The following is a 17,591-nucleotide window of genomic DNA, read 5'->3' on the forward strand; positions in this document are numbered from 1 at the left end:
GTACCATCTCCCAGTTCAGGGGGCCAGGGCCAGACCACGGTGTGGGCAGGGCCAGTTGTCTCAGAGGCTGTGGCAGGCCTCTCCAGCCCCTCAGCCCCATCCCTTTCTCTCTTTTTTTCCCCTCCTCCTCCTCTTTCTCCTCTTCCCCCGTTCCTCCTTTCTCTTCCTCCTCCATTCTGTCTGTCTGTCTGTCTCTGTCTCTCTCTTTCTCTCTCATCATAGTACTGATGTTTTTAGAAAATATTTCTCTGGAAGAAAAAAAAGTCTTAGTCCCAGCATTATCGACAGCTAGGTTAGGTAGAAACATCCCAGGCAGTCAGCCGGGGCTGGGCCTCGAGGCGGTCAGTGTGAAGATGAGACCACAGCACAACTGCGGCTGGAGGGGCTCCTAGGATCACAGTCACAGTGGCCAGATTGACACACCTCCCTCAGGGAGAAACGGAAGCTTGAGATGATTGGCACTGCCCTGTAGAGATTTCCTGTGTTATAAACATCATCTCATTAGGGGTGCGACAGCCATCGCCTCCCACCCTAGACTAAGACTAGAGACAAGATACAGATTACTGGTCAAGGTCAGTGGGGTCACCCAGGCACACTTGCCGTATGACCTGCTCCCACTGGATCAGCATTACCTACAGGGATCTACTTGTAATCTTGTTGGTTAACATGGTTTTATCCCACGTTGTACTCACCTCGTGATCTTGCTCTCTAAAACTTCCTTTGAGCAGAAGTCTCATTGACAACCCACTCGAGGCCCCTCCGGTCTCTCAGGAGCTAACCCCACTCCCTATTCCTTTTCCTCAATAAATTTTCCTGTGCTTAACTTTTGTTGTTCCTTAGAACTCATTCTTTGACTTTGGGGTCAGATATTCAGCATATCAGATATCTAGCAGGTCGGGAGTTATGTTCATTTCCCTTGTGTTATTTGGAGGTCCTATATCACCAGCAACCCTCTGTCTTCATGGAACACCCAATTGCTTGGACCAGACCATTCACACCACCCACCTACCCAGCGGGCAGCTGTCAGGCCCCCTTCCTGCCACCTTCCTGCTCAGGAAGAGCTCCTAACACGGGGCCTTCAGGAAAAAAAGCCACGCTCAAGTTGGCCTGTCCTTGATTTTATCCCAGAGAGCAGGAAGGAGGACCAGAATAGCCTGGAAGCAAGGTGTGAACTGCTTAGCATCCAGAGCATCCAAATTCTGGGCAGCTCTTGAGAGTCAGAGGCCCCTCATACTTTGAGAAGTATCTGTTCGATTCATTTGCCTCATTAGTTGGCTGAGTTATTTACTTGGGTGATATTAAGTTTTTGAGTTCTTCATATATTCTAGATATTAATCTTGTGTAGGAAGAGTAGTTGCCAAAGATTTCCCCTGTTCTGCAGGCTGTCTCTCTGCTCTGTTGACTTTTTTCTGTGCATACGTTTTTAATTTGATAGAGTCCCACTTGTCAGTTCTTCCTGCATGAATATTACTCCCTGCATGTACCCCTACACCACATTGAAACCCCACCCCACATCAGTGGTTCCAGTTACCTGATTTCCCTTCCAACTACCCTGCAAGCCCCAGCATTGACACCGCCCCAGGTCTCAGCACAGACACTGCCTCCTCCGGCAGCCTTCCCTGACTGCCTCTTCCTCAGCTCAGGACAAAGAATGAAGGAGCTCAACATCTCCTTAATACCCTTCCAATGACACGTGGCCGTGCCTCCCTTCCCCAAAGCTAAGCAGGCACCGAAGCTGCTTTAACAGTATCCAGGGGGTGAACCTGCCATAGTTCCAAACTGGCATTCATCAGCACAGCTGCCCACTTCCCCTCTCACAGCCCTGAGCGAGCTTGTCCAAAGTCTGGTGCCCAGCCAGACACAACGGTCCTGACTACATCAAGAAGGCAGGCCAGCCTTCCAGCCATCCCCAACCAAGACACCAGGCATGCAAGAAAAGACATCCTGGACCCTCCAGAGCAGACCAGCACCAGACAAATCACATTTAACAGTCCCAGTCAATGCTGTGTAAAGCAGAAGAATCACCCCATTAGCCCTGTCCGTGTCTCAGATCCATTAAATCAGAAAATTCATTAAACATGGGGGCATTGCTATCATGCAGAGCACTTCACTTCTATTTATGTCCATCAAGGGAATCATTTGATCGATGATCAAAGATGGTCTTATTTTTTTAATGTTTTACCTTTAAATTCTTTCCTCCACTAGATGGTAAATTCCATCATGGCAGGAACCAAACCTATATTGCTTATCACTATGGACACAGGATCTGGTGTGTGGTATGCACTCAATAAGTAATGACTGGGTAAGAAAATAAACAAATACATCAGAGTTATGGGCAGGCAGGCAGGCGAAGGCTCCAGGTCAGAATCAAGGGAAATTTGCAGGGAAAGTGACATCTAAATGTGAAGAGCTGGAGGTCCAAAGGGTGTAGCCACAGAGGTTGGGAGCCTGCTCCAGCCACACCAATTACAAGCATCTCCAAGCCACATTTTGGTCTCGGTTATCTTCATGTCTTCATCACTAAGCACAGCCCCAGAAAGCAACAGGTCCTGCCCATCGCTAAAATGAACTAAGGACTACATGGCATCTTGGGGAGGCCAAGCTGGAAATCAGGATCCTGCCTGATTTCTCAAGCCCAGCAAGTCACTGTATATCCCCGGTAAACGAAGCCATTCAGCTTTCCTGGTGCCCTGGATGCTTAGGATTGAGCCACTGGCTCCATCTCTACCTCTCTGGGTTACTGTCAGGGCTGAGAAAGCAAAGATGCTACCATTCTTTGAAAAGGAATCATTCAAGTGGAATCTTGTGCTGTTAGAAAAAACTGTGCAATGATAGTTTCTCTAAATGTTACACCTACCCCAGGAGGAACCCCAGCCCTCCAGGGCCATCACAAGTCTTTCTTCAAGTCCTGTGTCACCGGCAACTCACCTGGGTGAGGCTACCCATGACGTAGAACCCCCGGGCAGCTATGGGTTGACAGGGACCAACTGGGGCCTTGAGGACACGTGGCCCACAGAGCCTGGAGCAGTACCCTGGACTTGAGTGGGGAGACCTCAGTTCCCTCCCTGAACCAGATCTCTCAGCCAGAATGGACTGCAGACACCAAGTGAATTCCCTCCCCTTCTTTCTTCCTCTTCCTCTCCTCCTCTCTTTCTTCTCTTTCCCTTATGTGTCAGTATGTTTCATCACTAGGATCAAACACCTGACAGAAACAACTTAAAGAAGGTAACATTTAGTTTGGTTGCTCGTTTCAGAGATTTCACGCCATGGTTGGCCAGCCCCATGGCTTTTAGGCCTCGGTGAGACAGAAACATCATTGTAGGAGAGCCTGGTGGTAGAAGATGGGGAAAGAGAGAGGTAGATGACAGACAGACAGACGGACAGACAGAAAGGAGGGGTCAGGAGCAAAATAAACGCTTCGAAGGTGTGTCCCCAGTGACCTCCTTCCTCCAGTGGGCCACATGACCTCTACCATCACCTCCCAATAAAGGCAGCAAATTACGGTCTCCTTGATGGGTGAATCTGCTGGCAGGCCACAGGCCTCATGACCCAAGGTTCTCCGAAAAGCCCCTCTTGTCATATGAGACTTTTGAGGGTCACTTTAGGCCTAAAGCACAGCACCTTCCTTCCTTCCCTCCCTCCTTGTCTCTTCTGATTCTTTTCCCCCTCCTTCTCTCCCTTACCCTCTACTTTCTTGTTGTTCACAAATCTCTCCCTTCCACGGGATGAGCTCGGCCCACCACAGTGAGAATAAAACAAGCCCCAGGCCCTGTCCTCAAGGTAAACCAATACTCGCAACACTCTCCTGAGGCTCCCTAAATCAGGGTTTCCCCGACAGCCAGGAGGAGGGCCCTGGCTCAGCACACACACTGTGCAGTGAGCCCCAGAGAAGAGGCAGCTGGGGTCATTCAGTGCCCTGGGGTCAAGGCTGAGCCCAGCTTCCCAAGAGACTGTGCTTCCTTTGCCCCTGGGGGAGCCATCAGCACATCAGCATCTTGCAGGGCGCCCCAGCTGCTTGGGCCTGGCCACGTCCTAATTAGACTGTCATCGCGTGACAAGCAGCCTGCTTGGCCCGATTGCCAGCTGGGGCTTCTGCTCCATCTGGTGGCTTAGTTAATGAACCCATGAGGGGCTGGCCAAGCTTATTATAGGTGATGTGAGGGAGTAGGGACCTCCTCCCATGTCCCCCAGTCCTGCCTCCCCCCAGTGTCACACTTCAAATGGTAACGGAACTGATTCTAAACCAAAAGGAAGGAGCTGGGCAGGAGATGAGGCCCAGCCCCCTGCCCAGCCTGGCTCTACAGCTGGGGACAGCCCAAGACACAGCTGGTTCCAGGAACAACGCAGCCAGCACTGTGGCCCGTGGCCAGGGATGTGGAGCCTTCCCTGGTGGACAGGACTATGGGCACTCAGAAGTTGGGTGTGAGAAACTGGACTGGAAGGATTTGTACGTCCTAAATAAGACAGTAAGACTGGTGAGAGCCTGGGCTCCACGGTCCTCTGAGGACCTGGAAGAGACTGGCTCCATGAAGACCAAGTCTGAAGGTCACCATGCTATGGGACCCTGGACGGGTGGCACCCAGTAAGACACGGCACGACAGGCTCAGGGTGTCCCGAAAGAGGTCTCTTCTGGGCCTAAGTGGTGCTGGCCCTACACCAAGCACTTGGCAGGACACAATGATAATACCAACCACATCGGGCACTGTCTGTTCGGGACAAGCACTCTTCTAGGCTCTCAACTATTTTGAACACAGCCTTCTGTGGGGAGCTACTTCTCAGCAGCATACAGACACTGAGGCTTAGGTACAAGTGCCCCGCAGACCCAGCGCCCTGAAGGACCTTCCCTGGTCCCTCCCAGAACCTTGGCAGGATTCTCACTTGAACTGGTGCTCCCGGGAGCTGCGGATTTTGGAGGAGAACCGCTCGGCCAGCTTCTCCAGGCTGCGGGAGTACTCAAGCTCGATCTCGGCCTTCCTGCGGAAGAACTCCTGGAGGTCCTGAAGCAGCTGCAGGCGTGACTCGGACTGCTGCTCCAGGCATTTGAGCTGCTCTACCAGCTGAGTGCGGATCTCTGTGGAAGGAAGCAAGGATCACTGTGTTAGGCAGCCGTGGGGCAGCCAGGGACCCGCTCCACGGACGCAGCAAAGCCAGGCCAGGCTCTGAAACCACAGCAGCCGCCTCTCCATAGCCCACTGCCACCCAGAGCCTCTGGAGCCCTTGGTTGGCAGAGCACGCCACAGGATGTGGCACTCAGTCTAACCCAGTGATGTTGCCGCCGTAGTTTTTCCCATGCCCAAATCCCACCAGGTGATATTGCTTCCCCGTTATTTAGTACATAGACTTGCTCTTCTAACTGCAACGAATTTGTTTAAAATGAAGAGGTCTACACCGCCACAATAAAGTGGAAAACCAGCAGCACTTGTAGCCTGGGACATAGGAAATGAGTTCAATAAAAACACTTTGATAAAACCCTCTTTAGACACTGCCGCTCCCCAAGGTCCTCAAGCTTAAGCTGTCGGCTCTGCGTGAACATCAGGAGAGGTGTGAAAAGGGACTCTTTCCTGGTGCAGTCAGGACCAGGAGCTCACAGCTCCCCCATGGGTTTCAGTGTTATTGACGGCCACGTCTGCTCTGCTTCAAATAACCGTGAGTACTGCATATAAACAGCTCAAGGACCATTAGAAGAAGGAGCCTGCACTTCAGGAAGTACTGATGATCCAACCAAGTCTGTGCACCCAGGACAAAAGCTGGTGTCAGACGTCACAGCTGAATCCTCGTAACCACGAGCAGTCTTCACACTGGTCAGTAGTGCAGTCAGGGCCACAGTGCCCGTGCAGCGCCTCCTTCCCAGTCACGCACAAGTCCCCAGATCTGCCTCCCTGAGTACTCTGTTCTCAGAGGCCACCTGCTCACGGATACCCCAGAGCTTTCTCTGCCTGACCAAGGAGTGCAGCTCCTGAGCAAGGAGTCCACCACCCCACCGAGCTTGACTTCTTACATTTCTCTCTCAATGGGCATTCCAAACCATTCAAACTCACCTTGAAATATCCAATCATATCTGTCCAAAAGCACACCCTGCCTGGGATGGTGGCCAGCATTACTTCAGCCTCTCAGGAAAGGGGGCTTCAAACTGGACTAAACCCCTCTGAGGCACAGAGTCCCGAGGGACTCAAACTGAGACCCTGACTCTGCATCGTTTGTTTCCGCTCTTGACTGCTCTTCTGAGGACATGCGTTTGTAAGCACTCTCCTTCCCGTCCCTCTTCCCAAGGTCCTGTTCCCTCTTTACAGGAAGAAGACCAATGCTTCAGTCACCCAGGATCTGACTAGGGTGCAGCATCCCGAACTGTCAAAGCATCTTCAAAGCTAATCCAGACGGCTGGCATAGGCAAATCAACCTTTAATCAAGGGACCATAATCAACCTTTGCTATTCAAAGTATGTCCGTGTACCACCATCACCAGTGTACCTCAAAACATGGAAGCACCCAAATTCACCAAGATGTATACATTAAAATATGTGCAGTCTTCTATAAATCCATTATACTTCAGTAGCACCAGAAAAAAAGAAACAGAATCACAAGCCCCAGTTGAGATGTTCTGACTCAGAATCTGCATTCAAAGAAGACCCGAGGCCATCTGATGCCCCAAAAGTCTGAGCAGCACTGCCATCAACCACCCAGTTGGTCTCATCCTCAGAAACGTTACCAACACTGCTATGGATTAGACTTGAAATGTGCCCCAGAACTCAGGTGCTAAAGCATGCTTGGCAGCTAATGAGCTTTGCAAAGGCCTTGGGTCATGCATGAGGGCTCTAACTCATCCGTGGTCAGTCCTTTGGGGAGATTCTAATTTAATGGCATAATCAGAAGGTAAAAGAAACAGGAAGTGACCCAGTTGAGGGGAGTGGGTCAAGGAAGCGTGATCTCAGGGGCTATGTCTGCTCCTGGCTCCTCCCTGCTTCCCGCTCTCTGTCTCACGCTCTCTACTTCCCGGCTGCTGTGGGACGACAGCTCTCCTCACCACCACGACTGCCCTCCTCAGCACAGGCCTACAGCGAGGGAGCAGCTGACCAGGGACCGGCATCTGTGGAACTGCGTCCAGAATAAATCTTTTCTCCTCTAAGCCGATATTCTGAGGTATTTGGTCACAGTAATGAAAAGCTGACTAAAACATCCACAGTGTTGCTTTTTGTGTTTAACAGTTTGTCAAATGTGTACAATATTAACCGTATTCTGATTAACTATGTATTAGTGATCACTGCAACAATAAATCAGAAGACAGATACTCAGAACCATGTTATCAAAGAGCAATTTCAAAATTTCCATTTCAACTTACATTTACATTTTGGGTACCAAAAGTATGATAATCACAAAAACATTTGAGGTGCAAATATATATATATATATATATATATATATATATATGATAAAAATTCTGTGAAGGAACTTGAAGAAAATTGTGACTCCAAGAATATAAAAAAAGTGTTAACTTTTTTCTTGTTTGAGTAATTTTGATGGAGATTGGGTTGCTGCTATATTGTGGTATTTATACCATACCCTAGCAAACCCTCTCATGGAGATGTATCCCAAAGAAATCAGTGTTCGTGCTGCCTCAAATACATACAAGAATAAGAGCTTTGGGCTGGGGTTATAGCTTAGCAGTACAGCACCTGCCTGGTAAGTGTAAGATCATGAGATCGACTTTTGGTACCAAAAAATAAAAAAAAAGAGCCAAGTATTAGAAACAACTCCAAATGCTCAATAATAGTAGAAGGGATTTTAGCATGAGATACTTTTAGTGAGATTCTACACAATGATTAAAAAAAGAACGGACCTCTTCTATCCGGAGCAACATGCTTGAAGCTCAATGTTACTGAACAGTGACGGAACAAAGGAGACCAGGAAGCAGTGGTTCACAGTGGCAGAGGTGGAAAAGCTGTCACTTGGAGAAGGTGTGAACTGAGGGAGAAAAGGGTCTCTGGAGCTGGAGACGCCCCATGCCATGCTCAGCTGACAAAAGTTAGCTGAGCTGCACACCTGAGCTGTGCATATTCTTCTATATTCACATGATGCTTCCATAAAAAGACAAAATAAAAGTCCTATGTAATTTGGTTTCCATTTGGCACATTTTTGAGCAGGGCATAACGTTATTCTAACATGTCAATATTCAAACCACAGCAGAAATAGATCCTTTGTGGCTACTTAAACTTAGAATGAAACATCTTAGATGTTGTTAGGAGCCACCGAAGCAGGAAATTGACCACACATGCAAGGTTGGAGCATGATCATCCCAAGAACAAAGAGCGCCTGGGGCAGCCCCGTGAAGAAGCTGCTTCAGCCCAGAGAACACCTGGCCCCAAGACAATCTGAACAGTGGGTTGCTAGGCCACCATGGTATCATGTGATGTTAAGTCACTCCTGCAGTGAGAGGCCAGCAACCTTTCCTCCATCAGGAGGGTAAGGGCTCCATCTGACCCCAGCTTGGTCTCTTCATTGGCTTCTCATCCTGTTGCGGTCCTTCCCCCCACCCCCCGCCCCCAGAACCTCAAGGGCCACATGGGTTGTGGCAAGAAGTCAAATTAAAATGTGTGAAGCACAAGAAGTTTTCTCCTCACAAAACGTTCACACAGAGGAAAGGCAAGCCAAAGGCTGACCGCCATGGCTGCTGAGCCCACACTAGGCACAGCCCTCCTCCACCTCCACGGTGCTCACGGCTCATTTCTGATGCCTGGCATAGTGGTGGCTCCTTTCACCCTTTCACACATGTCACACACACCTACCTCACAGATAAGATCTCAGCTCCCAGGGTGGGCCCTCCCAGCACAGGGTAGGTCATGTGTATATAATACCAACCACGCTGGTCTTCACCAATGTCTTTGCCCAAGTGCACCTTGTGGTGATGAGAGCTGCACAGGTCACAGTCACACATACACGCATCCCACATGGGCACACACATTTGCACTATATGCAACACATACCTCACACATATGCCGCACACACCCTACACTACGCACACACCATTCACCACTGCTGGGGTTTTATATCTTGATGTCCCCCAAGCCTTGTGTGCTCATAATGGGGCTTTGGGAGGTAACTGGATCATCAGGGGATTAGGGAGCTAAGGAATTTGCAGTTCAATGTGATACGGGGAGGTGAAGCCTGGCTGGAAGAGATGGGTCACCAGAGGCATGGCCTGGAAGGGTCTATGTCCTCCTCTCCTCCCATGATCCTTCACTCCTTCCTGTTGCCATGCGATGGACTGGATTTCCTCTGCCCTGCCTCTCTGCCCTGCTGTCCCGCCTTGGAGCCAGCTGACTAGGGACTGAAACTTCTACAAGTTGTGAGCCAACATAAAGGTTTCCTCCTTAGAGTTGTGGGTATGAGGTACTGTGTCTCAGGAGAAAGTAACTAAAACAGTCACAATACATTATACGTACCACTCATGGACCACATACACCATACAGTATATCACGCACTCTTGATGTGTCATCTGCTTTATGAACCAACTCAGGGATCCATCTAACATCCTAGTTTGTTCCATAAACTACCACAAATTACTCAGGGTCACTGCTAGGTGGCCACTAGCTGTCCTAGACTCTGGGCCTGTCACTCTCCCAAGACCAAGTCCAGTCATGCCAGCATGCAGTCAAAACTATGATTTCCAAATATGGTTCAAATTACTTTTAGACCATCCTCTAGCACAAGGATCTTGGTAACCGCAGCTGGCGTTCAGAGAATTTATTCTTTGTTCCAGGCTAGGCATCAAGTTCCAGGGAGGCTCCTTGCACATAGTGGGCCACAGTAACCCTAAAGGGTGTTACAAAGAGGGGTCTCCACTTTTTCCCTAGAATGAGGAAGTGGCAGCTCAGGGGAGGTCACTAGCTCAGGATCCTAGCAGCTGGTGCATAGGAACCACACTGAGACCCCTCAGAAGGTGACAGCAGTGTTTTTGACAATGGAATAACTGAAGTTCCCATAGACCTACACAGTCTTATTTTGAGCATTAGCCTTATTTCCTATATTAAAATAAAACCAAGCCACTGTCTTCCATCTCCCACCTGTTGCGTCCTGTAACCAGACGGCAACCTGGAGGGATGCTGCTTATTCAAAGTGCTGCAGCCACTGCCCCCACCCTCCAGGGCGTCCAGGAGCCAGCGCTCTCATATTTTAGAGAAAAATTTCATAAATCGCACCATAGCAACAGTAGACCATTTGGAAGGATCAGAGACACTTTCCCAAGTTCCAGCTAACTACAGCCTGGCAGGCGGGGCTGTGCACAGATGCTTCCAGCACCCAGGACCACAGAGCCAAGTCTTCCTAGCAAGCAAGGCCTGGCAGCAGCACCCACTCAGCCCGCACTGCACAGCCCAAACGCCCGACCGCCAAGGTGCTGCAGGAGTTCACGTGGGTTTGGCCTCCTCTTGGAAGATTTCAGAGAGAAAGAGAAAGAAAACAGAATTGAACCCAAGGCATGTCCTTTCTCCAGCCGACACTCCTCCTAGCAGACACCACAGCCACCACACAGTGCTGAATGACGGAACAATAAAGAGGGCCAGAGTAAGGGAGGGGGAGAGGCTAGAAAACTCTAGAGCCCAGACGCCCTCACTGAGCTCCTCATGCAGTGTCCTGCCGTCTAGGCCACGGGGCCCAGAGAAGGGGTGGCATCGGCACTGTGACCAGCTCTCCTGAAGCGCAGATCTACCCCGCTCACTCCCCTGCCAGAATCTTCCATCGCTCCCCACTGCTGCCCACTGCTTATGGGATGAAAACCGAACTCCTCTGGCCTTCAGAGATCAGGGGCCTGGGCCCGCCTGCCAACCCTGCTTCTGCCCCCCTCCAGCAACAGTGTCCCTGCAGACCACTGTGCCTGTTCCAGGCCCACCCTCGCAGTATGGTGGTTTAGACCCAACAACACCCCCACCCCCAACCTGAGGTGGGCTTGTAGGGTAACTGAGTCATGCGGGAGCTCTACCACTGTTACCCTGTTCACAGCTGAGTGATCAGGGCCTGCTCCTGATCAGCAGAGGCTGGGACGGGGCTGGCGGCCGGTGGCCTGAAGGGCTCATCTCCCACCTGGCTCTGCCCTCGCTCTCTGCTTCCCACACCACCGCACCTTGCAGCTCCACCACTAGGCCCTTCCTCCACACCGCTCCTGTCTGTCTTGAAACCCCTGACTATGGACTGGAAGGAAAGGAAAACAAACCTCTCCCCGTTTAAGCTGTGGAGGTATGGTATCTGCCCCACAGACCAGAAAGTAACTAAGACATATGGTAACACCTAGGACTACTGTCCCCAGTAACTGCAGCCTCACAAGGAGAAGCAGCTCAGGCATTTCAGATTCAAGAGAATTAGGAATTCTGTTTTTGGAGTAGTTTCAGGTTCACCAAACACTGTCGAGAGAGTTCCTGTGACGCCCACGATGTCCCCCACCAGCGTCTGCATAGCTTCGTCACCAACATCCTGCCCCAGCGTGGTCCCTGTGTTAGCACAGCAGAACCACTGCGGGTCCTCCGGCATCAGCGGCTCCCAGTGTTGTGCTTTCCGTGGGGGTGGACAGAGGTATGAGGGGTGAGTCTCACAGCCCTGAGGGTTCCCAGCCTTGACCTCCGCACCCCTCCTTCCTCCCTTTCTCCACTGACCTTTTCCTGTGCCACGGTCTTGCCTTTGCCACATCGGCACAGAGTGAGCACCGCACAGCAGGCTTCCGACTGGCTTCTTTCACTTAGCAGTCCAGACCTAGGATCTCCCTTGTCTTTCCCTGGACCAAAGCTCATCTCTTTCCTTGTAAGGAGTGATGTTCACAGTTGGTGTCTTCACTTACCTGTTGAACCACATTCTGGTTGCTTCCAAGTGTGGTCGGTTCTGAATAAGCTGCTATGAACATTTGTGTGCGTGTTTTTGTGTGAACATAAATTTCCAACTCATTTGGGTAAATACCCTTTTAAAAAGTTAATTGACTTTATTTTTAGAGCAGTTAGTTTAGAGAGGAAAACAGCATTCTAGTTCTAAATAGAAAAATTAGGAAACTTTTGTTAGATACAAAAATTGAAAAGATAGGGCAGCACATGGAGAAGTCTCCTCCAGTCCTGTCCAGGAGTGCCTTGCTCCCCCAGCCAGGCAACCTGGTCCCCAGTGCATGTATGTCCCCCCAAAATGACACTCTGCTGAAGTACAAGCTGTGTGTTTCACGTGAACTACTGCCCTGCTGAGTTACCTATTGTGATGTGCCACTCAGAGTTCTCCCCTCGCTTTGCCTTTTCAGACTATGTCCTGGAGATCAAGCCACATTTTTGCATAGATTCTGCTTTACAACACTGTAAGTCCCACCATAAAATTTTTAGCCAATTCTGTTTACTGACCGTGTAAGTTGTTCATAGCCTCCTACTGTCAACACAGCACTGTTGAAGAATTAGCAACATACATGCTTCATGCCGCACACGCACAGTACCAGCCTCTGTAGGAGACGTCGCCTTAAAATTAAAGCATTTTCATTGATTTGTGGTAACTGTATATGTTCACGGAGTTCGGTGTGGTGTTTCAATCCGTGCTCACAGTGTGTGCTAACGGATGACACGTCCTCAGGGCAGGGCTGCCAAATCCAAAATCATTCGCATTAGGACTTCAAGATCCCTTAGAGTACCCTGCCTTGACATTATGCCAATCTGCACTCCCATGAGAAATTTATAAGAGGGTCAAAGAAACTATTTTAAAAGCAAATACACTGAGATTTGCTTCGTAGTAACCTTGGGTTGGGAGCATAGAGAATTGCAGAGTTTTAGGTAAAACGAGACTTAGATAATTGATGGGGTGTAGTTGTACTGGTGGATACGGGAAGGGGCTCATAGTCTATTCTCTTGGTTTCTGTAAAGTTAAAATTTTCCATAATAGAAAAGGAAGGAAAAGAAAAGGCAGGTAGAGTCAGAAACTTGACGCCAACCCTGTGGGTCTGGTTAACAGGACTGACCAGTTAGTTGCCAGCGTCCCCAAAGGCCTCTGTGTGCAGCCTGCAAATGGCCTCTAGGGTTGGAAAGAGAGGCCAGAGCGTGCACACAAGGACAAAGTTAGGTGCAGCTTTGCAGACCCCAACCGTTTCCCATTCTTGCACCCATTCTGAGAACACAGTGACTTTTCTGGCACCCGCTGGGATAGAGGGGCCCAGACTATATTCAAGCCGATAGTCAGGGTCCAGTGAGCACCGCGCTGCTCTACAGAGGTACCAGGTCTGCCGTCTCCAGTGTAGATTTGCACCAACCAATGTCAATGAAGCGCAGGGAGCGCGGCACAGCATTTAACAGTTGGCAATCCCTGTGCGCACGCTCCTCTGACCAGCGTGACACCCTAGGTGGCTGGTGCTTTTATCACTCCTCTTCAATAGATCCAGGATCACACGGAAAGTGGCAAAGCCAGGGCTCACACTCAGCGTAGGGCAGATGGAAACCAGCATCACCCGATCACCAGATCAGGGTGTTTCCCCCAGGGGATCCCAGCACCTCCCGTTCTGAGATCACGGCTCACGCCACCTCCTGCCCTCACCCCTCACCCTTCTGGCATCTCAGTGCCATGGCTGTGGGGCTGTCCTCATACCCAGCCATGGCCCCCGTGTGTGGAGGGAAATTTCAGGTTTACAATAAACACAGGAAGCTCTGGTCCACCTTCCTGGGCAGTGGAGTGCTGACCCTGCCACACATTCTTCTGGGAGGTCTCAGGCATATTTTCTCATTTCCCTGGGACTCGGTTTCCTCTGTGCAATGGTGATGATAATAATCTGCCTGGCATCGTTGTTAAGGGAGTGATGGTGCAGAGAAAGCAGCAGCGCTGGGCTCCACACTACCCGCCTGTGCCGTCCACAGTGGCAGCCACTAGCCAGAACTGGATCCTCACTTAACTGAAAGTTAAAGTTTATTTCCCCATCACACTTGCCACAATTCAAATTCTCAAAGGTACAAGGCACTTACAGCAAACACATTACAGAACATTTCCACTGTTGTAGAAACTTCTATTGGACAGGCATACTAGAGTTTAGCTGTGATTATTATCACTGATTTCTATGGCTGTTCCTCATTTCCTGAAATGGAAGGTGAGGTACTAAAGATAGATCTATGCACACCCCATCCCACAAGAGCACCTGTGAGCACCAGAAGAGCAGGATGGAGACTCGTGGCCAGGCTCAAGGTCCAGCACCCTGCAAGACTGCTCTGCCCTCTGACCCCAGGGAAAACAACACACTCCCGTGGGCAGAGCCGGCAGAGCCTAGATAGACTCCGGAGCCACCAGCATGAGGCCGAATGCTATCCGCCAGGTGCACACAGGAGCAATGGCAGGCACGCTGCTCTGTCCTCTGAGCTGTTTCCCATCTGCACTGCAGCTAAGCTGACTCTTCTCTTCCTGAAAGGCTGTAGCCAGGACCAGACTTGTAGTGATGCACAGAGCATGCCAGGCACCTGGCACAGCAGGAAGGGGACACACTCACAGACTTTAGAATGGTCAGCCTGGGCTCCAGATCTCCTCATGGCCACTTTGGGAATCAGCTGGGTTCTCTGAGTCTTTTTGCATCTGTCAGACAAGCAATAACATCATCCTGGTGTGACTGTTGAAAGTCAGTGAGCTTATAAAGCATCTCACTTGGTTCCCAGCACACAGTGGGAGCCTCAGTAAACGAACCGTCACCACAGCCGTAGTGAGCGAGCTCAGAGCTCACTGATGTTCCCCAACCCGTGAAGAGGGCTGTATCACCCACCAACATCCCTTCTCCTTCTCCGCCTCCTTGCAGTGGAGAAGCGGTTTTTCAAGGCACAGTGGTTCTGGGTCCAGTTCCATGAAGCCAGAAAACAGGAGCACAAAAGCTGCTCAGAGGACACTGTTGTCCTGGTAACGGGGGCCGCTGCCCCTGTGAGTGAGTCCACGCGTGTCCCTTCCAAGAGTCTGCCACAGACCCTGGCCAGGTCCTGGTGCCTCATACTATACTGTCTCCCTCTGCGGGACTCACATCCATGAGCTCAGTCCTTCCTTTATTAACCTTTAATAAGCCTGTTGGCATCCACCACCACTTCAGATCATTGAAAAGAAGGAGGGAAGGAGGGTGACACATCGTAAAGTTGTGGCCCAAGAAAGGCAAGACAGTATCTGATCACAGCACCCACACTGGGCTCACCTGACTCCAGATGCCACTCACTGCAGCTCCAGCAGGAGCCCCACAGGCTTAGTGCTGCTCCCCAGGGCTCCCAAAATCAGCCCCACAGCTAAACTGACTCTTCTCTTCCTGCAGGCTGTAGCCAGGATCAGAGTTGTAGTGATGCACAGAGCTTCACTCATGGCTCAGCCCTGATAAATGGGCCACTGGGTGCTGCAGGGCCAGCAGCTGGATCTGGCTCAGACTTGGCTTAATTCAGTGCTGTGGAGCAAGTCAGTTGTTCTCTGGGCTTCACTTGGCTCATCTGCAAGATGGAGGGAATCTGAGCAGAGATTTACAGAGCTTAATGTTTTCCATAAATTGTCTCTTTGCATCTGTGCCACAGCTCTACAGGGCAGCTTCCCCCTGCAGAGGAGGAGACTAGGGAGGTGGACTAACTAGCCTAATTTCACCTAAACGTTAAGTTTTTGACTGCGTATCTTATGCCACTCACTGGAGCCGTCTCCCTCTGTACAATGCTGGCAGCCAGGTTTCACACTCCATTTTCTGTCCCCTCGGTTGTTCAGGAAAAAGGAAAGCACATCAGCTCCCAGTGATGATTCGCTCCCAAAGGAAAACACAAATCACATCTGCTTGCAGCTTTCCAGGGAGTGTGGCATACACTGGACAGAATGACTGGCCTGCCCCCCCCACCCCCACCCCGTGTCCCCCTGCTGCTCAGAAAGGAAACACAATATGCAAACTAACGTTATGCAAAACCAAACGTTAGGAGGGCGTGTCAACAGGAAGAGCTTCCTCTACGGAAGAGCAAACGCTGTGATCCCAAGCAGAAGGGGGACTTGCCACTGGGAAGACGTATGTGGCTAAGAGCTGGGGGACAGGAGAGCTCCACTTTCCACCAGGCTCCAGAGCAGAGGCCAGCTCCTCATCAGGCAGCAGTGACAGAAAGCAGGCTGAATGGAGAGCATTTCCCATAGCACTTGCACTGTGTCCAAATCACAGCCTTTCCTCCATGAGGAAGCTGCCTCCACTTCCAGATGTTCAGTGAAAGGCAGAAAAAACCCAGAGCGAACCCAGGCCTGCTCCCAGAGGTCTGGGCTGCAGTGGGCTGCGGTCAATTTACACCCACAGCTCTGCTGTCCAGTGGTCCTGAGCATCAGGTCCATTTCAGCGTAAAGACAGCAGAATTCATTAATGCCGAATTTCCAGCCGTGGCCTCTGATGGAGGTTGTTGCTTGTTTTTAATCCTACCTTCTCCCCAGGACAAGACAGAAGTCAGAGAAGTGAGACTGGCTGGAAACTTCTGAGTCTCCCCCAGACCGCACAGCGCGTCCTCTGTGAAAACCGCCAGTCCTGTGCTGAGCACATTGCTCAGTCACCTCACTCTCCTACCAGAGTCTTCCTGGCCCTGCCCCAGATGGAAAGCACCACCTCGCCTGCCACTGATGAGAAGAGTATCCGTCTCTGTAAACATCAGCACGGCAAGCATAAAATAACATGGTTAAGACCTACCAAGAGTCTACGGGCCTGAGGGGTTTTTTGTGTTAGTTTAGTTTGGATTTGGTTTTGGTTTTTGATAAAAGACATTTGGCAAGGGTTAGGAGTGATGAAGACAGGCCGGCATCAACAGAGCCGGTCCCTAGGGCAGTCAGAAGGGTGCAGGGACTTCAGCTGTTTCTAGGGTGCTGCCTGGTTCTGCCTCTGCAGACCTCCCACAGCCATCCTATGAACGTGCAATCAGTAGTGTTCACTCCTCACTTCTGGAAGCAGTAACGGTCCCTCTGATAACGCCCAGGAAGGAAAGCTGACTAGGCAGCCTCTTTGCCATATGGGACCAGAACCAGGGGTGCCAGCACTTTGGCAGTGCTGCTTTCTGCCCAATCCCTTCTGTCTGGTCATTATGAAAGCAATTAGTAGCCCAGCAGCCCCACCTGCCACCAACTGTTTTTAAGATATGGAGTCTTACTATATTGCCCAGGCCAGGCCCAAACTCCTGGGCCCAGCCTCTTGAGTAGCTGGCTGGGACAACAGGTGTGTGCCAAATGTGCCACCATGCCTGACTGTGTGTTGTTCTAAACCAGCCGGCTTGCGGTAACTTACTACAATAACCAGGAAACTAACGCAATGTATATGGAAGAATGACAGAGAGTTGTCTAAGGGGTGAGTGGGACAGGAGGTACACCCCCCTCGAGCCGTTGATCACCCACTAAATCTGAGTGAGACAGCTGGGAGCTGAGATCGAAATAGGTACACAGCAGGGTCCCCATCCTCAGGAGCTCCCACGTGGAGTGTAAGGCATACACAAGTAATGAACAGTTCGAGACGCAATGACCTCCCGCCTAGGCTCAGAGACATGTATGTCAATACAGTGTGACTCACAGCAAGAGCGTTGATTAAATAATCCTGGCACATCTGTGCAAATCGGCTCCTTTGTAGTTTAAATCTTACGTCTCATAAGAATAG

At 50.6% G+C, this 17,591-nt stretch overlaps 1 protein-coding gene across 7 annotated transcripts in view; it reads right to left on the reverse strand.

Moving 5' to 3' along the window:
• Positions 1 to 17,591, reverse strand: part of Srgap3 (SLIT-ROBO Rho GTPase activating protein 3) — a 241,766-nt gene that overhangs the window by 116,280 nt on the left and 107,895 nt on the right. For all 7 annotated transcript variants that reach the window (XR_010039476.1, XM_003464092.5, XM_003464091.5 and 4 more), the window contains exon 2: positions 4,879 to 5,071. Coding sequence is in view for 6 of the 7 variants with exons in the window: in XM_003464092.5 (XP_003464140.1) it covers positions 4,879 to 5,071 (193 nt within the window). In the remaining variant the exon portion in view is untranslated. The remainder of the gene's footprint in view (positions 1 to 4,878; positions 5,072 to 17,591) is intronic.

Source organism: Cavia porcellus, unplaced genomic scaffold, assembly GCF_034190915.1.
Source record: "Cavia porcellus strain 051 isolate PalLab524CR breed Dunkin Hartley unplaced genomic scaffold, mCavPor4.1 scaffold_15, whole genome shotgun sequence".
Classification (NCBI taxonomy): domain Eukaryota; kingdom Metazoa; phylum Chordata; class Mammalia; order Rodentia; family Caviidae; genus Cavia; species Cavia porcellus.